The following is a 25,454-nucleotide window of genomic DNA, read 5'->3' as shown; positions in this document are numbered from 1 at the left end:
GCCATTGCTCTCCTCCCAAGAAGTAAAGGTCTTCTGATTTCCTGGCTGCAGTCTGCATCTGCAGTGATCTTCGTGCCTAGAAATATAAGGTCTGTCACTGCCTCCACATTTTCTCCTTCTATTTGCCAGTTATCAATAGGTGTAGTTGCCATGATCTTGGTTTTCTTGATGTTTAACTGCAACCCAGCTTTTGCACTTTCTTCTTTCACCTTGTTGATAAGTCTCCTCAGCTCTTCCTCACTTTCGGCCATCAGAGTGGTATCATCTGCATACCTAAGGTTGTTAATGTTTCTTCCAGCAATTTTAACTCCGGCCTTGGAATTGTCAAGCCCCGCACATCGCATGATGTGTTCTGTGTACAAGTTGAATAGTTAGGGTGAAAGTATGCAGCCCTGCTGTACTCCTTTCCCAATCTTGAACCAGTCTGTTGTTCCGTGATCTGTTCTTACTGTGGCTACTTGGTCTTTATACAGATTTCTCAGGAGACAGACAAGGTGACTTGGTATCCCCATACCACCAAGAACATGCCATAGTTTATTATGGTCCACACAGTCAAAGGCTTTAGAATAGTCAATAAAGCAGAAGTAGATGTTTTTCTGGAACTCCCTGGCTTCCTCCATTATCCAGCGGTATTTCAATAAAGAACACCACGCAGAAAACAGAGGAATTCCAGACATGAATCAATCAGGGCCAGCTAACACCTTCCAACAAAATATTCCCCCAGGCAGCAAGTAGCTAGACCTTGAACCTGAAAGGCTATTCAGTGCTAATCAAGCTAGCCAGTTGCCATATTCACAGGACTTTTAGGGTTTTTTTCTGTTTTCTGTTGATTGGTAATAAAAATGTGTAGCTTTATCCATCCAAAATGTTTTCAAATGTGCATTTATATTTGATGGTATACATTGTTGGACTATTTGTCAAGAGTCATTATGAGGTACAGTTGTTACATTTATTCCAGACTGTATTTTTTTTGCTTTTTTTTGTTATTTTTCTGTTTGTTCCAGATGTTTTTCATTGAGCCTGTTGTTACTTGCCTTTCCCCTAATGTTCACTATATGGTTTGTGAAGCTGGCTTTGAAATAAAAGAGAACCATGTCATTAATAGCATTTTATCTGACAGAGGTGAGATACGTTGGAGAGTAATCACAGAACACATACGATACAGAGACTCAGGTGTGTATTTGTTCCAAATGGTCCATGTTTGATTTGATAAGGCTGCAGTTCTAGGGGCCACTTTCCTTGTAACTCCTATAGAACACAGTGGGGCTTCTGATTTTAAATGTGGAGGGTTGCATTGGAAATCACATAAATGAATAGGAATCTGATTTGAACCGTAGTTTTTGCCTATTACAGCATAATTAATACAAGCATGATATACAAATGTAAAGTGTGATGCTTTAACACAGACATTGCAGAACAAAAATAATAATAGTGCACCTATTTTGGAGCATAATAATTATCGGGTGAATAACTTGCAGCTGCGGAGCTTCATGTAGAACCCAGCCTAATTTTAGAAGATTTAGCAAATGATCACTTCAGACTTCAGGGACAACAAGGTTCCATGGACAAAATAAAAAAGATTGAGAGAGGAAGGGAGAAAGAGAGGGAAATTGGGGGAGGGCAGGAAGATAATGAAAACAGTTATTCAGCCATTTGGGGCCCTCATTCTACGCATAGCTTGTTCAGCCCTCCCAGTGGAAGCTTGTTTTCTGCTGCTCTGGAGACCAGGACACATAGCAAATGATTCAAATTTCAGGAAAAGAGGTTCCACCTAAACGTTAGGAAGAACTTTCTGATGTAAGAGCAGTGTCACAGTAGAATATGCTGCCTGGGAGTGTGATGAAGCCTGCTTTTCTGGAGGTTTTTAAGCAGAGGCTGGATGGCCATCTGTCAGAGGTGCTTTAACTGAGTGTTCCTGCATTGCAAAATGGATTTGGACTGGATGGACCTTGTGATCTCTTCCAACTTTATGATTCAGTTCCCCACATAGCCCCTAACAAATTTCTCATGAGACACCCAGAACAGAAAAAAAAATTGCCCGTGCTTGTTGTTAAACTATTATTTTTTTGATTTTGAAAACATTACAAAAAAAAACACTGGGAAAAGAGAGAAAGGAATATTATAGGCAAGGAATAGACAATTGCATAGTCTTGAAACTGACTTTCATAAAATATGGTAATGCATTGCTAACTTTGAGCATAGAAGAAGGAATTATAGCCTAAGAATCAATAGTGCCGCATTTTTATTAGTTTCCACACTCTAGCACAGGAGTCCTCAAACATTTTAAACGGAGCCAGTTCGCTGTCCCTCAGATCGTTGGAGGGCCGGACTATAGTTTTTTAAAAAAAACTATGAATAAATTCCTATTCTCACTGCACATATCTTATTTTGAAGTAAACAAAATGGGAACAAATACAATATTTAGAATAAAGAATAAGTAAAGGCTCACACAAAGAACAATCAAAGCACCCCTGATAGATGGCCACCGAGCAGCAATAATAATAATAATAATAATAATAATAATAATAATAATAATAATAATAATGGAAAAATGGAAGAGACCCTTGGGCCATTTAATCCAACCCCCTTCTGCCTTTATGCACCAAAAGTGCAAGAAAAGCATCCTTAATAATTAATAATTAATTAAATAATAATTAAAATACCATAATAAACAGGGTTGGAAGAGACCCTTGGGCCATTTAGTCCAACCCCCTTTTTCTTTTGTGCACCGAAAGTGCAAGAAAAGCATCCTTAATAATTAAAAATTAATTAACTAATAATTAAAATACCGTAATAAACAGGGTTGAAAGAGATCGCTAGTCCAACCCCCTTCTGCCTTTGTTCACAAAAGGCACAAGCAAAGTATTGGAAGGCACACACCGGGTGAGGGAGGAGGCGGGAAAGGTGTGCGCCTTTCCCTCCTTCCCCACCCCGTGCACACCACCTTCGGCGGCAGCGGTGGGAAAGATGTACACAGAGTGAGGGAGGAGAGAAAGGTGCACGCTTTTCCCTCCCCCTTCATGCTGTGCGCACCTTTCTCGGCAGAGGAGGGAGCCGCCGCCGCAAGGGCTGGATAAATGGGCCTGAAGGGCCAAAGTTTGCCTATGCCTGCTCTAGCAGAACCAACTACTATTGCCATAGATTTAGAATGATTAATATGATATGATCAGCCCTCAGTATTCACAAATTCTTTATTGACAGATTCAACCATCCATGGCCTGAAAATATTCACACACTCATAAGTTGAAAAAACAGACCTTGATTTTGTTATTTTATGTAAGGGATGCCATTTTACTACTACACAGTTGTATATAATGGGACTTGCACATCCATAGATTTTACTCCTGGAATCTAACTCCAGTGGATACCAAATATTGTAGACATAAATTGCTTGAATTTCCTCATGCGAATGGTTCCAAGTATAAGTTACATATCAAAGGCAAGGCAAGACCTCCTTTTTCTGCAGCCCTTTTTAGATTTAAAAAAAGTCAAAAATTATTCTGTTTATATTTATTTGTGACCTAGGAGAGAGGTAAAAATATCTGAATCCATTCCAGAAATTCTAATGAATTTTTTTTTCATGGTTGCAGAAATAAAACATCAATTAACCAATTTTGCAACCAGTATTTATAATCAACATTTAGGAGACTTTGGTATATAATTCTCACAACCAAGATGATCTTTTCATGGTTTAGGAGTATAGACAGAAAAGTCTGAGAACTAATACATCTCAGTGTGTTTTATAACATTAAATAGGAAAACCATCAGACACTGGAGTATGTCAGTGTCCTATAGATTCAATAACTGTTTTAATCAATTTCTTATTTAAGGGGGTTATCAAAGATTCTTCATTGTGAAAGAATTAAATCTGGTAAGAAGTCTTTCAGTCTATATCTGGTTCATGTCTGCTTTGTAGAATATGGTGTAATTTATGCCTTCCTTGACAACACCCTGCCATCTTGTCTTTAAGGTCAAACTTTGGAGTACATAAACAGTGTGAGGTCTTTAGGTCCCATATGTGAATGTGTTCACTTGCATTTACAATCCCTCACCATAGAACAATTGGAAGACCGGTTTATGTTATGGTTCCAGTGGACAAACTGCTCGGAGGTAGGAAAAGACCTTTAATCTGAACAGAAAGTGGTGTGATACTGGATGATTGTTCAGAAGTGTTTTGTAATTCCGTTATTGTATATTATGCTTTGCATATGATAACATGTCAAAAACCTGAGGCAAATAGGAGGGAAAGAAATGGCAGATAACAAGGGATGGGATCTCAATCCAATATATTCACTATAGAGCTTTTAATAGAAATACAGTAGAGTTCCTGTTATCCGAGTTAAACGGGCGGGCCGCGTGTTGGATAACCGGATCTATTGGATAATAGGGAGGCCCGGCCTAGGGAACCCCAGGGCGTGTTGCTGTTTAGCAATGTGCTCCACATTTCCCCAAAGTTTCAGTCAGGCCATTACCGAAGAGAGGAAACTTCCCTTCGGTAAAGGCCTGACAGACTGGGGAAACGTGGAGTGCATTGCTAAACAGCATTGTGCTCCAAGTTTCCCCAAAGTCAAGCGCCTTTACTGGAGGGAGGAAACTCTTACCTTACCTTCCATAGCTGCCTCTGCTGCTGTGTCTGCCTCCCTTCCTACACCACCTCCTTCGTATCCTCCTGGGGCAGCCTGAGGAAGAGGGAGATAAAAGTCCTCCTCCCTCTCTCAAGCTCCCTCAGGCTCAGCAGTGCTCCCTTCCTCGGGCTGTCCCAGGAGGAGACGAAGGAGAAGGCACGGAGGAGGGGGAGGCAGACACAGCGGCAGAGGCAGCCATGTGCGCTGATGTGTGTGGGGAGGACGGGGACGTGGCGCCTCGGATAAGTGGAAGATGGATAAGCGGAACTCTATACAGGTTTGAATATACAGCCATTTATAATACAGCAGTGTATGCATGTCGTTGAAGGCTGTAAGTGGAAATATACATACAGCTAGAATAGACTGTCTATAGTGGGATAACATGAGCATCTCCTACACAAAAATCTTTCAATACAACAGTGTTTGAGAAGACAGTAGTGCATCTCTGCCTCTCCCAGAGTTTAGTGATTTCCAAATATGTGAAAGCTGGAGTTGACACTTTATTCTTACACCGAGAAGGATTTTTGGTGTATAAATATTATAATCATAGAGTTGGAAAAGATCACAAGGGCAATCCAGTTCTTGCCAGACAGACAGCCATCCAACTTCTGCTTAAAAGAGATTCCACAACACGCCCAGGCAGTGTATTCCCTTGCCAAACAGCTCTTACTTACCATCAGGAACTTCTTCCTAATTAATGTTTCTGCTGTGATAAATAACCCGCTTTTATAGCATGCCTTTCATTTTTGAGGATGAGTAGTTCTGTTACATTGCTGCATTGAGAATAGCTGTATTGTCTTGCTTTCGATGCAAAGATGTGGCAGAATCATCCTCTCCTCTTTCATGTGGAAACTGATTAGAGAACGAAAAAGATACAATTGTTCCTCTCCTCAGTCTGTACACAGTTTGATAAATCCTCCTTGAATGTGTGGTTTGGCTTGAGTTGTCTAAAGCACTTTCATCTGCAGGCATCTCAGCATACCCTGCTTGTAGCATATTTTAATCTGAATTGGATAGCTGGAGTTGCAAGGATCCCTTGAAGTAATGGATATAATTCAGGTCAAGGCTATTTGGCTGATCACATCTCCATGTATGATTCTGCCCAGGCCCTGAGACCCTCAGGAGAAGCCCTTCTTTCATTCCCATCTCCATTTCAAGCGCAATAGATGGAACGAGAGCGCTAGCCTTTTCTCTCGGTGATTGCTCCTCAACTCTAGAACTCCCTTTATCCGAGGGAAGCCAGAATGGCCTCCTCCCTGCTGTCCTTCTGGGAAAAATCTTTAACCCAGGCAGGCTTCTAAAGAAGGATTTTTTAAAAAATCAAGTCAGTGGGTGCTATAGTTTTAGCCATGAATAGATTTTAATTTGTTTTGAGGATTGTAACTGTTTATTTTTAATACTGTTCATGTTTAATTCTATTTTAATTTTTGTATGTTTTTTGGGTTTAAAATTGTATTGTATTTTTTACTGTAAGATGTCTTGAGTCTCTTTTTTGGAAAGGAAAAAGTGGGGTATAAACAATAACAACAACAACAACAATAATAATAATAATTAACGATGATGATACATGCGATGGGACTTCCGAATTCAGACAGACAGACTTTTGGAGCACGATCGTGTTAAAAAAACAAAGTATGGATTGTCGATGTTGCAATCCCAAGTGACAGCAAGATTGAAAAGAAACAACTGGAAAAGCTGACACGATATGAGGATTTAAAGATCGAATTGCAAAGACTCTGGCACAAGCCAGTCAAGGTGGTCCCAGTGGTGATCGGCACACTGGGTGCAGTGCCTAAAGACCTAGGCCTGCACTTAAGCACAATCTACGCTGACAAAATTACCATCTGCCAGCTGCAGAAGGCCACCTTACTGGGATCTGCACGCATTATTCGCCAATACATCACACAGTCCTAGACACTTGGGAAGTGTCCGACGTGTGATCCAGTACAACAGACAGCAGAGTGTCTGCTGTGGACTCATCTTGTTGTGTTTCAAATAATGATAATAATAATAATAATAATTTTTAGCGTTAAGGAGCCCCTGTGGCGAAGTGCGTTAAAGCACTGAGCTGGAGACCAAAAGGTCCCAGGTTCAAACCGCGGGAGCGGCCGCTGTTGGCTCCAGCTCCTGCCAATCTAGCAGTTCGAAAACATGCCAATGTGAGTAGATCAATAGGTACCGCTCCGGCATGTAGTTGCCTGCTCCAGCTAAGGCTATAGTTCCATGTTCACCTAATAGCAAAGCTTTGAGAAGTTATGTTGGGACCCCAACTCTTAAAATCTTCCAGATCACATGATCAGTGAACATCCTGGGAATTGGTACAACAACGAAGTCATGTTTCTATCTTTTGCTAGTTAAGAATTAAATTAAACTGAACTCAGATAAATGTACTTGCATGTGAAGATGATGAATATCAGCTGTAGAAATCTATGAGTATTGGGTCATGAGCAGAATTTATTGCCCAGAGTGTTTAGGTAGTGCTTCCACCCCATGTATCCCAATCTATCCCATTTGTAGAAAATCCTCTTTCAAAGGTTTTTCTTTAAACTAAGAATAAATGAAACATAAAAACCCTTAAAAGTTGAGAAATAAAGGGTCCATCAAATGAAAAACATCCCCATTGATTCTTGGTATTGCTGTTTTACACATTCTATTATTTCCTTGGGAAAGGTTATCATCACAGTGATAATATAGAGTACAATAAGTTGTGTTGTTGCTTTCTCTTTCTTATGTTTTGGTCAGCAAACATCCCTATGCAGTCACATCAATTGTATTCAAGGTTTGTACTCAGGCCTGGCCCAACACGGCACGCTGGCGCGTTGGGCGCCACCTTCCCAGGGGCGCTATTGAGCCCCTGGGAGGCGGGGCCACACCTGGCAGAGGCGGGGCCGTGTGACGTGGAGGCGGGGCCAGGTTTGGCCCCGCCTCCCGCGGGGCACGCCATGGCACAGCCAGGCCAGGGCGCACCCCGCGGGAGGCGGGACCGGCCACGCCTCCCACAGTGCGCGCCCGCTGCAGCGGGAATCCTTTCAGGCTGCGGCCTGGAAGAACTCCTGCTGCAGCTTGGCTGCGCCAGGGCGCGCCCCGCGAGAGGCGGGGCCACATCTGGCCCCGCCTCCCGCGCTGCGCACCCTGGCCCCGCCTCCCACGCCACCCGTGCCGCGGGAGGCATGGCCGCCCCGCGTGGGAGGCGGGGTCAGGACACGGGAGGTGGGGCCAGTCCTGGCCACGCCTCCTGCGGCGCAGGGGAGGGGGCGCAAAAAAATATTTGCGTACCCCTTTAAATTTCCTCGGGCTGGTACTCCACTAACTGTACAAGTGCTAGCTGCTTTCCTAAGAAAGTTCTGATTTTTAGCAGTGCCTTTCCTGTAAGGGTCATAGTTTCATTCCATTTGTCCTTTTCTGGGCTTGTGTAGGTCACCAAATTCTCAGTGTACTGCAAAATCAACTTCAGAAACCTGCAAAAAGGAAGAACGGGGGGGAAGCCTGATAAAACCAAGTTTTGATTTTAAACAATCATTTCCAAAAACTATTGATTTTCCAAGAGATAGCTTTCTCTGGTTTTGCAGCAACAATGCAGTTCTAGGCATGTCTACTCCAAAGTGAGTCCCACTCTGCTTAGTGAGGCTAGCTCATAACCATTGTATTGGAAATGGAACCTTAGACAATGATGGGCGAACATAGATGCTATGTAATCACATTTAACTTTTCTGGTTTTACTTCTGTAGAAACACAGCCACCATTTGCATGAATATAGGTCTGACCCATCTCCACTGTAATCCTAATCATCACCAAGCAATATGGGGAGAGCAATTTGGCTAGGATTAATTTTTATTAGGATCAGAACACTGAGAGAAAAGGTTTTATCTTGCAATCTACTTCAAAGCGTTGTTGTTATTTTAAAAAGCCCCATCCAACAAATATAGTACATAATGAACTTTCTCAACATGCCCTGGATCCTTTTTGAAGTCTTAAACGACAACTAAAGTGGAGGAGGAGGGATAAGTAGGAGTGCTGCAAAAGACAGAAACATCAGCTCCACAGTATTCTCCTAGTTGGGGCATGAACAGGACGATGCTTGTGCTGCACTACGACTCTCTTCAGTTCATGCATCATCATCATCATCATCATCATCCTCATCATCACCATGTGGCTGATAGGGGAATGCATCACTCAATTAATCAACTGAATGAGACTCAGTGAGAAAAAAACCCAGAAGTTCTATATGTTACTTTGAACTAGATTGTACTCACTTTAGGTATTGCTGATAGTCTGAAACATTTTTTTCACAAACTGTATAGATACTGATTAGTTCCAGAGTAATCAAGATTAAAATGACTTGTAACACAGGAGACAGAAATCTAATACTGGTGGAGGAAACAAAAACAACAGCCAGATTAGAAACAATGATCAGATCTTAATGAAGAAGAAGAAAAAATCAGCTCTAAATTATGCTGGACTTCTCAAAGAAGCATTGTGGGAAAGGACCTTAGAACCTTCTCTTTTCTGAATGGGAAGATATCGGGGTGGGATTTGGGTGTGCATACAGTTTGTGCGTGAGCAAACAAAAGAACATATTGGTAAACAAAGAAGAAAAGGTACAACATGTGTCCAAGTGCATCAGTGTGCAAATGTGGTGTGTAGTACCTGCAGACCTGGTTATCACTCATTCCCCCATGTGGCAACTGGAGGAATTGCCCTTTCTTGATGTCTACAAGTACTTCAATATCTTAAGCTCTGCTACAAATAACTCTACAAAACAGCAGCTGATTAAAGACTGGACACAAGCTTCTCCAATGTCCATGCTGTGAAAATACTTGCTAGCAAACCTGGCTCAAGGAAGCCAAACATGTCTCAGGGAATACTGTGAAGAGGAACTGCAGGGGAAAGCAATGTAATAAAACCATAGGCCTGTCTCTGTGAGATACAGGTGGGGGTTGGGCATCATGCTGACAGTGAAGTGCTGGGATAGAGGCAGCATAGTCATCAAGGGAAAGAGCTGACTAGTTTAGGGAGCTGCAATTGTACATTCAATTTAATTATTTATTACATGTGTCATAATAACATTCCACTTGTTTGTTTTACTCACGCCCACTGCTGTTATTAAGCTTGGAAGAGGCCCTGGTAATTATAGTGAATTATGCTAGGAGCCCCGGTGGTGAAGTGCGTTAAAGCACTGAGCTGGAGACCGAAAGGTCCCAGGTTCAATCCCTGGGAGCGGCGGGAGCGGCCGCTGTTAGCTCCAGTTCCTGCCAACCTAGCAGTTCGAAAACATGCCAATGTGAGTAGATCAATAGGTACCGCTCCAGCAGGAAGGTAACGGTGCTCCATGCAGTCATGCCGGCCACATGACCTTGGAGGTGTCTACGGACAACGCCGGCTCTTCGGCTTAGAAATGGAGATGAGCACCAACCCCCAGAGTCAAACATGACTGGACTTAACGTCAGGGGAAACCTTTACCTTTGTGTTGAACTGTAGGACTACTTGGTCTTGTGATTTATTTCAGTTTAGTAATTCATAAGGCAGTGAATACTGGAGGGCTGATAAAGCTGTGGTCCAAACACTTTTGCAAACTACCAAAGTGTTTCACTCTAAACAAAATTATGATAATCTTGCATGCTCCAATGGATGAACAATGTGGTCAGAGGAGACAGCTGATAAAGAGAGAAGCAAGAGAAACAGCTTTTTCTATTGCCTTCTCAGTTATATGATGGCGTGACTGGAGACATATATAGATAAAATAATTACCTGGAGTATTTCTTTATGAAAGGGGAATGCTCACTTTGTTCATAGTAAATAAAATGGTAATTCAAGAGTATTGGGAGGGGGTTCTGCTACCCTATTGCAAATGCTCTGGGAAAAAGTGATACATGATTACTCTTGATGTTCCAAACGGCAGATATTTCTTGAAATGCTTCAAACCATAAAGGATCCAGATGCTACAGCAGTTGCCCTGAATTTAATGAAGCTAACGTCATGCTTGGAGCGAGCCTTGGGTGATGTAAGTGCCAAAATATTAGTCACTGCCAAGCTTTAGGTTAATAAGGTCTTTTTGAACTATAAAACCACTCTTTCGCTTCATCATTTAACTATCAGAAGGTTGTATGTTGAATATAATTATCAGCTGGTTCTCTCATTTGGACAATCTGAGGGTTTTGTGTTGCATGTTTTTAGGCAGAAACATTGGCCAAATCTTAATACTTTGATGTCTAGATCTTAGGCAAATGCTAAAGGCAGTTATACATCTGTTTCATTCCTCCTTACCTGAAGAAAAGGATTCAACTTAAGTCATTAAACTTTCCAGTAGATTGTCTTCCTTAGTTGCCTTTATTTCAAATTATACTTTAAAATCAAGAAAATCTTTTGAGCAGTGTCATTAATTTTATTAAAGGTTATGTTAAAAGTTAATAAAATGTTGATTCCTAGGTAGTCTTATTAATAGGTATTCTTATTTTGATTCCTAGGTATTCTTATTAATAGGGAAAGAATGTCCTTTTCTTCTGAGAGATTTGCTTGCATCTCAGGAACTTGCTACAGTCTTTGGGCAGTCAGTGGTGAGTGTCAGATTTTTGAAACACATAAATATAAGTATTTTATTTTCATGAGTTTTAAATCAGTGTCTTGAAACACATTGGCTGGCAAGGAGTGCAAAAACAACCACTTTTTGCTCATCTTTGAAGTATGGTATAGGAGTTGTAGGCACTGTGTATTTTTGATTGTAGCAAGCTTTGTTTTCTAATCTGTTCCTCTGATGCTATGCCAGGGTCTCAGTATATTTAGAGCTTAGGAAGCAGTTTCATGCACATAGGATTGGATTGTACATTTTAATTGAGTGGAATCCAGAGTGACTTGGGTTTTACAACTCATGCCCAACAAAAAGGTTTTTCTAGGAAAGGGGTAGAGGTGGCTTTTATTCTTAACAGCCTCTGTCATCCAGTATATGACACTGATATTATTGTTGGAGTTCAACCACACACTGCCCAAGTTTCAAGTCCTCAATGAGGAACAGTTAGCTTAGAATAGGCTAAGTGTTTCCCTTCTGCCATGTTTCCTGTATGAGTTGGGAATGTATCTATTTCTTCTCTCTTCTTTGTTTCAACTCTCATTCTGATTGGTTGTGTAGAGTGGATAATTTTCTACTGCAAGCCTTTTTAAAATCTGACTTCAGTTTTCTTACACCTTAGTATGAAAAGAATGAGCTTTGAGAGATCTCTCTGCATGTGTGTCACAGAGAGATGTAGTGATGGATGATTTTTCGGTCTCTTGAAATCTTAGAAGAGATGGGTGTTAGAGTAGCCCAGACCCAGTTCTTGATTATTAAGAAATGTAGTTGGTTTTTTATTTTTGTAAATAAACCTGTTGTGATTTTTAAGATTGGACTCTGCATCTTTGCCTGTCTAAGCTCTGAATTGTTTACAGCCACATCACAGGGCACTTCACACTCTGCTGGCTAATGAGCTGAATGCTCAACTTTTATAGTATCCTGTTTGTTTTTGGATGCTCAGCTGTGTATTTAGGGTAGTTTTCCCTAACAATTATGTCTGTGCTTAAATGGTTACTGACATCATTGTCCTTTATCCAAACTAGATGGATGTTCTGAGAGTATTCATTGGATCTCCAGATGGTCTAAATCTCCGCAATATTTTGTGGCATGGGTTTGCATCACCTCAAGAAATCCCTGTAAAGTAAGCTTGCAAGCTAGTTTGATTGCACTTTAGTATCCTGTTTGTTTTTTCTTTGCTGGAGATAGTAGTAATAGGACCGCAGATTGACCAGCTCAAAGTTATTGCATAAATTTGAAAGGGGCTGAAGCACTTTTATCTTCATTAATGGGGAAACAGCCTTGATCAATAACCCACCTTCCTGAGTACTTTCCTCCATCCCTGTTTTCCATATTTCATGTTGGTTTTGTCTTCAGTTGAAATAGTATTCAACTAGGGATTTGATTTGTGTAGTTGATTAGAAAGAAGAGTGATCGAAAGACAGTAGAATATAGGAAAACAACTTATCGAAAACTTTAAAAAGTTTTACATATCAAACATATCTCTGCCTGTAGCACTTTTTGACCCTAAGGAAAAGATATTTGAATCATATATGTCTTGCAAGACTTGAAATGTTACCAGTGTGGACGCTTTTCGAACTTCCAAAAACAAAAAATAAAAAACTATTCCCCAAGTGAGATACCACTGCAGAGAAGGCCATTTCCCCTGTCTTCTCAGATGTATTACCTTTACTAGTGAGATGCAAAAGAGGACTCTTCCAATAGACCTCAGCAACCTGGCAGTCACTTATAGAGAGAGGCACTCTTTCAAGTATTAATGTAATCAGCAGCATCTATTCAAACCAAAAGTATATTTGCAACCAGTGCAAGTCCTTTAAAACCAGTGTTATGTGCATTTCTGAGGGATGTTCCATCAGTCAGTAGGTGTATTTAGCATATTAGTTTTTGGATCTTCTTCAAGCGCAACCCCATGTAGAGTCCCTAGTTGCAGTATAATTGGAAAGTTGGCAATGCATGAACTCAAGTGGCTGAATTATCATGTCCTCCTATGCCTATGGTGATCTTTTAATACTCTTGTATCTCAGATTTAACTGTTTCTAACTTTATTGCATGCCATATTTCTCTCCTAGATATTTCTCTATGCTGCTTTTTTTAACAGCGGGATTGGGGCAATTGTTAAGGAATTACCTTCTGATAAGTTTAACTACTTTAGTTCATCGGCCATACATAATTTTTACTAGCTTAGAAGATTTGCATATTTTTCCAGGTAAGCAATATTAAATATCACCTGTTGTAATGATTTGGCATAACACATTGTGGTCCTTAAAGATTTACTGTTTGTCTTTTTAAAATTTACCTAAGTTTGGAAACTGTAATATTCTTGCAAAAGTAAGTGTCTGTGAACACATCATGTTTAGTAGGTATACAGCAGTGATTCCCAAAGTGAGCACTACCGCCCCTGGTGGGCGCTGCAGCGATCCAGGGGGCAGCGATGGCACCTATTAGGACATGGGGCGGGGCCAGGGGAGGGGCGGGGCCTCTTCCCAAGTGTCGGAGACAGGGTTGAGCACCTGAGGCTCCTGTTAGGACACAGGGGGCAAAGCTAGAGGCGTGGGCATGGCTTCTTCCCAAGAGGCCGAGACAGGGCTGAGAATCTATACCTCTCCTGAGGCGCTTGTTGGGACACAGAGGGCGGAGCTAGGGATGAGGCCGGGCCTCCTTCCAAGAGCGCTAGACAGGGCTGAGCCTCTATAACTCTCCTGAGAGACTTTTTAGGACTAAAGGGCAGGGCTATACCTTCCCTGAAGCGCTTGTTAGAACACGGGGGTGGGGTATAGAGGTTCAGCCCTGTCAGGCACTTGGGAAGAGGTCCCGCCCCCTCCTCTAGCCTCGCCCCCTGTGTCTGGGCAGGCGCCGCAGGACAGGGATAGAAGCTCAGCCCTGCCTCAGAGCTCGTAACTCTGCCCATCCCAGTCCCGGCCGCCCATTTGTGGCCCCGCCTCCCTCCCCCTCCCAGCCCTGCATCTTGGACTAGGGTAGGGGAGAGGCTCAGCCCCGCCTCCTTGAGCAGGGGCCACGCCCACCCATCTAAGCCATGCCCCCCTTTCCAGGGGGCGCTGAGTAATATTTTTTCTGGAAAGGGGCAGTAGGCCAAATAAGTTTGGGAACTACTGGTATACAGTAATCAGCTGTAGGGAAAGAGATGGCATGCATCTGATATGTTTGTTTGTACATATTACAGGTTTTAGCTTTGTTTAATAACAAAGAATACCATACAATTTTAAGAGTTCTTATGAACTTTCAAAATGAGGAATGGCCCATCACTGATTTTGTACATTATACATATATACATTATACATATCTAAGTTTGCCTTAAGTATATGTTCCATAAAGAGGTCAAGCCATGAAAAATCCCAAATACACTGAAGATTTTAATGTGTATACTTCAGACATCTCATATGTATTCCTCCTTTAGGAAGCAAATAAAAACTTCCTTATGTATTCAGTCATATGAAATTCAGTCGGCTTTATGAAATAAGAAATGGAATTTGGACATGGCTTTTAATGTTGTTTTTATTAATATCATGTAATTTGTCATTATTATTTTTATGGGATTTGTTTTTTGTTGAATGTTCTGTACTGTCTATTTGAATTGTTTAGTTTATTGCTCTTTTTTACAGCATTGAATGTCTTTTATGTTGTAAGCCTCCATAGTCCCCACGGGGAGATAGGGCAGGATAGAAACAAAGTTTTACTTACTTTCTTATGAAGTGTAGTCTTAACCATTCTTATTCTATTTAATAAATATATTATACCATTATTACTGCTAAATGTAAGGTGTTGAGGATATTGTTCATTTTTACAAATTGTTTCTTTGTTCTGGAAACTTTTCACACCAGTTTGTATTCCTATTCATTTCTTCTGTTTTCTAGATGTTAATCAAGAATTATTGTCTTTGGCTGAAGAGTTGGTCATGAAATCAAGTATTGTGTTGAGAAACATGGTTCCTTTCTGGGTTACTGCCTTGGCATCGTTTAGACAATCCAGGTAACAATAGTCTTAGTCTTATTTTTAACGTATTAATAAAGTTAGGCCTAGACATATTTTTAAGCAGATACCACATTTATATAAATCATCAAGGCTCCAATCTCCCCTTTTCAGGTTCCATTTGTCTATTATTATGTAGTCTGGTGCATTTGTATATGATTGCTATCCGTTTCTGATCATTTAATTTGTATGTTCCCGTTTTAGTTTTTTGAGCGCTGCTTCCAAAAAATGGGCATCTTTCCGAATGAGATTTTTCATCCTGCATCCAAAAAATGAATATTTTTGTCCTATTGGTGTCAATGGGCAGGCTTCCTACGCTCCCCTTCAGTTTTAGGGCTGCTGCTGCTATTTCCCCCTTCCATTGGAAACCTACTTTGTGCCACAGTTTTGGTCTCTCCATCGGAGCTAGGGGTGGACCCATGATGGGATTCTTGGCATGGGGCTGGCGGCTTGCTGGGGCTTGCCCTCCATCATGTTCGCTGGCAGCCTTGCTTGGCAACAATGCAGGCCCAGAAAGGGCCTGGCAGGCCTGCTCACTTTGGGTCTACATGCCACATACGCACTCTTTCCAAGGGAGTGTGCGTGTGGCATGTAGGTACAAAGTGTGCAGGCCTACCAGGGCCTGCAGCCAAGTGCCGAGTAAGGAGCGCCTTTCTGGGCCTGCACAGTTGCCAAGCAAGAGTAACTATTACAGCAGAAGACCTTATACATGAACCAAGGGGTAAGCATGTGTAAATGTTGACATTAAACTGTCCCCTTTCACACTGCATGCTGTTTCTGACCATTTTTAATAGAAATAATGACCCTTACATTATGCAACACAAATGAAATAGAGTCCTCGATGGACAATGCATTGATATGTTTAGAAAAAGCAAACATTTTTGTGAAAGAAGAAATAAGTGTAGAAAAAAATTACTCTAAGCATTTTATTTCTTTAAGGTTTGCCGACTGTGTCATATTGTTACTTCCTCAGCTGGAAAGTGGACTCCGATTGCTTTTCACAACCGTTAATAAATGTCCAAGCAGATTAATGACAGCTGAGGTATTTAATTGTTGACCGTTTACTTCTTTTGACTTCTGTTTTGTCTTTAGCTAATATTAAATAACAGTCCAATTCAGATGTATATTATCTAGCTCACTAAACCACAATATAGCTAGCAGAAGTGAGTGTCAGAAACATATTTCACTGTGCTGTTCCTTCTTAGTTGAAATATGTCAGGATTTGGAAGTTACATGGCATTTCTTTAAGTGATAACAGGATCGGTATCTCAGGCTTAACCACAAGTTTCATTGCAATTGGTGTGTGGTGGCTACTGCTGAGACTATAATATATAGGTTGTAGTAACCCTGTGTTAGAACCCCTGAAAAAATATAGTTCCCAATGAAAGGGGTGATCTGGGCAAGTACCCCAATCACATGAAATACCGGGTTTCGCCAAGTCGTTATGAGCACACTCGGAGTCCAAAGAGTTGAGGACAAAACACACCTTTATTAGGTAGCTACCGGCTGACAGAGCCACACAGCAGTGTGAGGCTGGCAAAAGCTGTCGGCCTCGAGCCCATCGGCTCAGGGTCTTTTATACACTTCTCTAGTTCCCCATTCTGAACTGGGCTTTACTGGAAGAACTACAAGCACTTCCTGAGTTGTAAACAACTTCGGGATATTGCCCAATCATGAACTGTAGAATATTTCAACAGGTGCAGCAAAAAGTACATGTATTGCATACATTTCATAAACATTGCATAAATTTCTCAGAATCGGCACAACTGATTATTGCTAAACATAGAACACATGTCATCTGTCACAAGACATCAAGTTGCACACTTTGTCTTTACTGTCAAAGGGAGACTGATTTTCTAGTTTCAACCATACAGGCATTTCAAAATGGAGTCACTTTGGTCCAGTGACCCCTTCATTCCCCCGTTTTTTCTTGTAACCAAGAAAGACAATTTCTTGGTTGCACAGGTATCTAATTATAGTGGGGTGGTTTCCTTTTCCAGGGTGTTCAGCTGTATGTAACATGTTGAACTTCTCTGTGCTGAGTGAAAGTAGCAGTGATCAGTCTCTCCATTATTTTATCTTTAAGCATGACATGATACATGGCAAAAGAAACAAAGCAAGAACCATGATTTGCAACATGACAGATAATATTTTGATGAGATCTCTCAGCCACCCAATCCACAAGGTAATCAGCGAACCTGTTCTAAATCCTTCTCCCTCAGTTAGATATCAGGATCATAGCCACGTCTTTCATCATAAGCTCTTTTAGGCCTGTTTCACCGGTCAGTTGCTTCCAATGCCTGCGGGGGCTGCTTCCTCGGGTGTATCTCAATGTCAGTGGGGACTAGGGTACCAATGGAGCAGGTACCAACCCAAAGTGGGGGCAAGACTTTGCCTCCCCACTTCCCACATATTCAGAAATACCCCGGAGGCCATCCTCCCATGACATGGTTATCAAGCAAAATACCGGGCCTTGGCCTATCAGGAATTTGGTATTCCATTGGGAAGTTTCCTCATGTCCGGACCAGATCTTGTCGTGGTGGAGGCACAGCTCCCGCCACAGGTGGCTGAGTTGCTGCCTGAGGCAGCTCCGACCCGGGCTTAACCACATATCGTGCCGAACGAGAAGGTGGTTTCTTACCATCACCCTCTGGCAAGGAAACTTGCCTTCTTGATTCTTCCAGGTGATCATCTCTTTGTGGCTATTCAACTTTCATGAATATGTTGTCATATATACAGGGAGAGTGAGATTACAATAAGGGTAATCTCCTATTTTTATGAGGGTGGCTTGGGGAAAGTTCTTATGATTAATTTCTGAGATGCCATCTCTGGATCGTGTTAAACAAGCTGATGCGGTTGGTGCAGAATCATCAAGGGCCACTAGAAATTGAGCCGAATCAGTCAACCCCTCTTCATCAGCATGCGTCCAAGGGGAGAACAATTTCCATCTAGATACGTCCAGCATTGGTCCTGCTTTCATGACCCAACCCTCATATTGGGAGTGAGGGCTATGGGCACCAATCCAGCAGTCTTTCACTTCTGCTTTTTGACTATATCTTTAATTAATTGGTGGAACATATTCTTGTCCCAACCCATCTGAGTCTGCACCAATGGCATCATGACCAACATCAAAAAGCACAATTGTGTCCTCATTTTTACACTTGTGTTTGTCCTCAACATTACAACATTTTAGCCAACACAGAAACAGAATACAATACAACCCACGAATCCCCACACCCAAAACCCAGTGTCCATTCGGTCGTTTGGGACACTCTCGGAAGTGTACCCTCCTTCCTTCTTCAAGGCGGTTCTAGGTAACCTGACCTCTGGGGCTAGCTCTAGGTAGCTTCGGGCCCCTCCTCTTCAGGGCAGCTCTTGGTAGCTTGACCCTTAGGGTGTGTGAATTTGAGTGGATTGTCCTTATGCAGGTTTACCTTCCAGATGTCTGGGTCTTTGGTGGTGTAGTCCTTTTGATGCAAGTGCAATGTACCCCCGGCTTCACATCTCTGAACTTCACAGTAGTGAGAGCTATTTGGACCACCTCCAGTGGTCGAACACCTCCAGTGGTTCCTTCCACCATGGCCGAGGGGATCATACTTCCAATCTTGCAAGCAAACCTAGTCTCCTGGTGAGAAAAACATGTAGCGCAGTAACAGGGAAAGGGATAACGCAGCATTACAGTACATTTATACAGTTTGTTTAATACCATATCCAAAATTTGGACCTCTTTTATCAATTCCTGTTTCCCCAATTCATGTATGTCTCATTGCAGAGGTCTAATTCTCAGAGGGGGTCTTCCATACGACAATTCATAAGGTTGGCAAAAACCTGGTACTCTCATACATGTTGGTTAACAACCTGTCCAAAAATTGGACTTCTTTCCAGAGCCCTGTCCATTCTTTTACCCGAAGATTAGGGTCAATTACAACGCATCTTCCAAGCGGTGCCTCCCAACTGGGCTAGGCACCCAAGGACCTGGTGAACAAAGACCGCGGGCCTCTGCCACCTGGTGACCAAATGACTGAGCCATTGTCACCCCAATGTGTAGAGCATCCCGTGCCCAGGGATTGCATCCCTTGACAAGGCACGCCTGACCTCTACAACTCTTTCAGCGGTGGTTGGAATCCACCCTGAATACTCCAGACCCTTGGCATCTTCGGCGAAATCAACTATTAAGGACTCAAAGGATTCAAAGGATTCAAAGGATTCAAAGGGAGTTGTTCACAAATTTCACATCCTGGGGTAGCAGCTCCGGCCGAGGCCTGCAAGCTATCCTCCCAGAGCTGCCCCTCCAAGAGCGAAGCTATACCAATTGCGTCCAAATGGGTTTGTCTACTAATTTCTTTAATAATTTCCATCCCAAAGCTTTTGGGACATAAATTTTCTCATTTGGTAAGATAAAACCCTTACCCTTCCATCTTTCCCCTTCGGCTAGGGCCCACTCCTTCTCTTGTGCGGAGTAAGTCATGAACTCTACTACGGGCGTAACATCCAATTGTAAAATTGCTTACTTCTGATGTGCTTTCATCTGCTGCTTTCCTAGCTTGTTGGTCTGCCAGGCGATTCCCCTGTGTTACCTGATCCTCACCATAATGATGTCCCTTACAATGCATGACTACTATCTCTTTTGATTCCCAACCTGCATCTAAAAATTGCAAAAACTCTGTTGCATCCTTGATCTGCTGTCCCGCAGAGATCAGCAGTCCTCTTTCCTTGTAAATGGCACCATGGGCATGCAAAGTGGTGAAGGCATAGTTTGAGTCAGTATAAACATCAACTCTTTTTCCTTTAGCCAATTGGCCCTTGTCAGAGCAATCAACTCGGACCGCTGTGCGGAAGTCCCCGGAGGCAACCTCTTTGCCTCTAGGGTCTCCCCATTGCCATTCACCCCTGCATACCCCACCTTCCTGTCGGAACCAACCACACGACCTGACCCATCTGTGAAAAACACCCATTCCGGAGTCTGTAGTGGCAGATCTTTGAGATCTGGCCTACTTGCTTCATCCATCACTTCTAAACATTCATGCTGCATCAATTCTCCTTCTTCTACTGGCAACAAGGTAGCTGGGTTTAAAGTGGCACATACTGACAATTTAACCTGTGGATTGTCCACCAACATGCTCTCATACTTAAGCATTCGGCTATTGGTGAGCCAATAGTGTCCCCTATGTTCCATTAAAGTCACTACCGCATGGGGACATTTTAAAATCACAGGCTGCCCTAAGGTCAGCTTGTTTACTTCTTCCACAAGAACCGCAGCAGCCGCTACAGCTCTCAAGCATGAAGGCCATCCACAGGCCACATTGTCTAATTGCTTAGACAAATAAGCCACCGGCTGAGTCAACACTCCTACAGCCACTCCTTTTCGTTCTCCTACATACATACATACATACATACAATGCGGGGGCAGACATCAAAGCTTTCTTCAATTGCTCAAACGCATCTTGCTGTTCAGTTCCCCACGCCAAGGGGTCTCCTGACTTCCCTTTGGTGGCCTCATGGAGGGGTTTGGCGTATAGTCCGAAGTTCGGAATCCATATACGACAAAACCCTGCCTCTCCTAGGAATTCTCTGACCTGTTTCTGAGTTTGGGGAGTAGGGATGGAGCAGATGGCTTCCTTGCGCTCCACCTCTAGCCTCCGGAGACCTTTTTCCCAAATGAAATCCCATGCGCTTAACACTGGCTGGGCCTTTTCCCAAAACCTTGTAACCTTTATCACAAAACAAAACTATACCAAAACCTCTCAAACATTCTCCTCTACTATCTGTTCAAAGAACACGCAACAAACAAAGCATCTTTGGCTATGATAACACAAAACCACACTGGTTCCACAAAACTCACAAATGCCAATTTCCTTTTGGGAACCATCTCAAACAACAACTCTATTCCTTCCAGTTATCACATCGTTTACTGCCATACACTTACATTCTTTCAACCATTCTGGATCCTTCCGTACAACCTCACATAGATCTATAAAACTCTTGGAGGGCATAATGCCTCAGCTCCCTTTTTATTCAGAAACCCTTTTTATCATTTTATATAGATATTCCTGGAAACACAAATTCATCATCCTCTCTCAGTAAAACCAGCCCATGCTCATTCAAAGTAGGATCAACCAATCCAGCTGCAACCGGACCCCAACTGGGCTGGTCTCCCTGGAACACAGCAACCAAATCATTAGCTCTGCGAGACGCTCTTGCCACCTCCTGTTTCATTTGCATAGCCTTCCGAGACAGATAAACCTGATTTGCTATTTCCATTATCCTTTTCAATGTCAAGTGGGCCGATCCCACCTCCTTCCGCAACTTTCTCCGTATGTCTGGCCAATACTGGCTGATGAAAACACTGTTCAATACTACTCTTCCATCGGCAAGATCATTATGATCCTTCATCTCATAAGGAGAAAATTTTTCAAATGCTCCTCTAATCCTCTCTAAAAATGCCACCGGACTTTCAGCCTGCTCCTGTTTCATTAGGTAAATTTTCATTTTCCTTACATTGGGAACTCTTGGAGTCCCTTTCTTTAAAGCACCAACAATTAACTTCTGGTACAATTTCAAAGAATCCCTACCACTTGCTGTATTTGGATCCCACTGAGGGTCTACTCTCACTGGGAACACTTTCTCTTGGTACACATCGACAGCATCCAAACTATGTGAGTTTGCATGTTCTTTTGCAGCCTCTTGCCTACCTACTTGAGTCAACAACACTCTCTCTTCTACGGTCAGCAAAACCTCCATCAACTGCTTCAAATCCACCCAACTAGGATTATGTATCAGAATAATACCTTTGACCAGATTTGCCATGCCCCTTGGATCCTCCGTCCAAGTAGGGTAGGCCATTTGCCAATCCAAAATATCAGAACTGGTGGTAGGTATACGCTGACACAGAGTCCCAGTTTCGAACCTAGGGTTCCCCTGGTCACCTGGGGAAGTGGGCTCCAACTGTAGCACCTCCCTTATGGGGCACACTGCCTCATCTAGTGGCGACAGTGTAGGACAGAAGACAGGTGTACACGGGGGAGCTGGCATAGGCTCATCAGCCGGATTCCCTAAATTTGGATAGGGGAGACTTTGTCTTCCCCATCTCTTTCCCATTGGGGAAAATGATGTTTTCAACCATCCTCCTCTTTTCCAGTATCTTGATTCCTTTCCCTCCATTGTGGTACGCGGAGTAGACCCTGGCCTGAACGCAAGGTCTTCTCTGCCCTCCCACGAGACGGGAAAAGAAAACCCAACAATAAATTTCCTAGTGGAGTATGTCCCCGGACCGTGGTCGGACCATCCTTGCACGTCTTGCTACTAGGGCCTGCCTCCGGACCTGGTCGGACTATCCTTGCAGGTCTTTCCCAGAGCTCTCCTCCCTTTGGGGTTCTCTTGGTTCCCAAGGGATTCCTACGGGACCCAGAACGGCTTCTACAATTTAAAACTCTCCCTCCCCGCAATGCTAAACACCAAGCGGTTTAAGAGGTATACTTGCCTAATTTCGTTCCGTCCCGCGGCGGCCGGCCGACTTTCCCAGCGGTGGTTGTCTCACAACTTCTGTTTTGGAGGAGAGCACGCCTTTCCTTCCCTCGGGTGCCGCGAAGGGAACCACCGGTCTTTACCTCTATTTAGAGGCCGTGGCCACGTCTCGGCGCGGACTGTACGCGGCACCCCGGAAGGGGAAGAAGCGGACACGCCTTGCTCCCAAGAGCAGCTCCGAGTGAGCTTCAACGGAACCTTGGCGACACTACAAAGTCCAAAATTTGACTACAGAGCCCATAATCGGATCCCGGACGAGCCCCCAAATGAAAGGGGTGATCTGGGCAAGTACCCCAATCACATGAAATACCGGGTTTCGCCAAGTCGTTATGAGCACACTCGGAGTCCAAAGAGTTGAGGACAAAACACACCTTTATTAGGTAGCTACCGGCTGACAGAGCCACACAGCAGTGTGAGGCTGGCAAAAGCTGTCGGCCTCGAGCCCATCGGCTCAGGGTCTTTTATACACTTCTCTAGTTCCCCATTCTGAACTGGGCTTTACTGGAAGAACTACAAGCACTTCCTGAGTTGTAAACAACTTCGGGATATTGCCCAATCATGAACTGTAGAATATTTCAACAGGTGCAGCAAAAAGTACATGTATTGCATACATTTCATAAACATTGCATAAATTTCTCAGAATCGGCACAACTGATTATTGCTAAACATAGAACACATGTCATCTGTCACAAGACATCAAGTTGCACACTTTGTCTTTACTGTCAAAGGGAGACTGATTTTCTAGTTTCAACCATACAGGCATTTCAAAATGGAGTCACTTTGGTCCAGTGACCCCTTCACCAGTTACCATCCAAAACATGGGATTTTGGTTAAATGTGTGTTTACTGATGAAATTTTAAACCATATTTTGTGGTTTTGCCATGAAAACTAAAGCATACTGATATTATATGCATATTGGTATATTTTTCCTGTGGGAAAAATCTGTCAGAGTAACAGACAATTTTATTTCAGTTGATAATCTTCTCAGAAAACTATAAATTCTTGAGAGTCAGTATGGAATCAATTTTTAATACGCAACCAAAGTCCCATCATTATTCGTTCCTTAAAACAGTAAAAGAAAAAAAGATACACTTCTAAAAATATAATTAGACTATGACCTGAGCTCAACCATTATTGTCTCTAATTTTTTCCTGTATCTTATATAACAATAAAACTCATTAACAGATGATAAGAAAAAAAATGATTCAATAAATGGAAAGAATCTGTTTTCAAAAGTATTAAGAAATAAAATGCTCTGTTCATTTGTGACTAATAATACAACAGTTTTATATGATTCTACATCTGACTTTATTGTTTTGAATTTTACTGGCATTTTATCACATAAAATTCAAACCAACTGTAAGTAAAAAAACTTAATATACGTAATCGTTTAAGTCTGATTTAGCAAGACGTCTAATGATTCTTCATCTACCCACTCCCTTTTGTCCCTCCAAATGCTTCTTTGATCTTCTGTGTTTCTTAGACCATATTTCAAAAAGTTTTTATTTTAAAAAATTCACAGTTAAATCTCAGATAAACTATCATAAAATTAAAACAAGTTAAAACATAAACAAGATAATGAAATTTTCCTCCACTCAGCTCTTTCTAAGGGAGAAATTAATAATCATATCCAGTGATGGAACCAGTTGGGCTGTCCACAATAATTGTTGAAGATTTAAAATATTCAATATTCACTTCACTGTAGTGTTGCCATCGTATTTGCTGGTTAAAAGTAAAAATTAAATTTGAATGCATGATGACTTCACAAGCCACTAGTCAATACAATTTCAGTGTGATTTTCCTCTGGAAATTAACTGTCCCACTACCAATGCCTGTCTTTTCTGTTTCTAGTCATCATCTTTATATACAACTTTTGATGAGGTAAGTTAATTATGTGGTTAAACAAATGGAGTTTTTCTTTGAAAATATAAGTATGTTTCTGTTATAAAACGTTTTCTGGGAACCATGTTAAAGCAAAATAGAAAGCATTTTAGCAAGGGGAGGGATCATTCTATCTAAACCATAGGCTTCCTTTTGGCTATCTCTAAATTATTTTCTATATAATGTTTCATTAAGTCTTAATAAATAAACGTTGTAAATCCTTGCCCATCCTGGCTTGCTACATTAGCTGTGCTGTGTCCTATGTTGTAGCAGAGACTTAAGGATTTAACAGAATGGAAGTGTATTTCTGTGGTCTTGAAAAGGGCCATAGTGGGTCCGTTGTTAACTCGGATTTCTTTAGCTTCTGCTGCTATGAATTGCTAGTTTCCCACTTACATTTCTGAAAGGTCTTTGAGTGAGCAGTCATGACCCAAACCCAGGTATTCCACAAGGAGGCTAGCTAATGGGATCCTTTTCAGCCTAGCTTCAGAACTGATTTTAGAATTGATTCTGTGGCTGTCCACCTGGATGACCTGTGTCACGAGATGGACCAAGCGAAGTGTGTTCTGGTTCATTATGCAGAACCCTCAGAAGCTTTTGATATAGGCTGAGTATCCATTATCCAAAATGCTTGAGACCAGATGTATTTTGGATTTTTTTTTCAGATTTTGGAATATCTATAGCTGCATATATGTACATCATGTTATATCTTGGAGTCTGAACATAGAATTTATTTATGTTTCATATATACTTTTTACACATAGCTTGACAGTAATTTTGTAAAATATTTTTCATAACTTTATGCATCAAACAATGTTTTAGTACATTGAACCATCAAAAAGTAAATATGTCGCTGTCTCAACTGCCCATGTGGA

The 25,454-nt window shown here is 42.1% G+C and overlaps 1 protein-coding gene and 1 long non-coding RNA gene across 9 annotated transcripts in view; one reads left to right on the top strand and one right to left on the bottom strand.

Annotated features, from left to right (window-relative positions):
- ermard (ER membrane associated RNA degradation) overlaps positions 1-25,454 on the top strand; it is a 59,101-nt gene that overhangs the window by 1,191 nt on the left and 32,456 nt on the right. For 5 of the 8 annotated variants that reach the window (XM_062975880.1, XM_016999336.2, XM_008124566.3 and 2 more), the window contains exons 2-10: positions 1,005-1,173; positions 3,971-4,110; positions 10,525-10,626; positions 11,090-11,179; positions 12,213-12,310; positions 13,257-13,393; positions 15,060-15,174; positions 16,114-16,216; positions 24,550-24,579. In XM_062975880.1, the coding sequence (XP_062831950.1) occupies positions 1,005-1,173; positions 3,971-4,110; positions 10,525-10,626; positions 11,090-11,179; positions 12,213-12,310; positions 13,257-13,393; positions 15,060-15,174; positions 16,114-16,216; positions 24,550-24,579 (984 nt within the window). Of the gene's footprint in view, positions 1-1,004; positions 1,174-3,970; positions 4,111-10,524; positions 10,627-11,089; positions 11,180-12,212; positions 12,311-13,256; positions 13,394-15,059; positions 15,175-16,113; positions 16,217-24,549; positions 24,580-25,454 lie in introns of those variants that run through there. The other 3 variants (XM_016999333.2, XM_016999340.2, XM_062975893.1) reach the window with 3 other exon arrangements.
- Positions 8,438-10,063, bottom strand: LOC134297694 (uncharacterized). The gene is made up of 2 exons (XR_010004537.1): positions 8,879-10,063; positions 8,438-8,778 (listed from the first exon to the last, which is right to left on the bottom strand). It is a non-coding gene; the product is annotated as an uncharacterized LOC134297694 (long non-coding RNA).

The sequence above is a fragment of the Anolis carolinensis genome, chromosome 1 (genome assembly GCF_035594765.1).
Source record: "Anolis carolinensis isolate JA03-04 chromosome 1, rAnoCar3.1.pri, whole genome shotgun sequence".
Classification (NCBI taxonomy): domain Eukaryota; kingdom Metazoa; phylum Chordata; class Lepidosauria; order Squamata; family Dactyloidae; genus Anolis; species Anolis carolinensis.
This window is presented reverse-complemented; position numbering and strand designations above follow the sequence as displayed.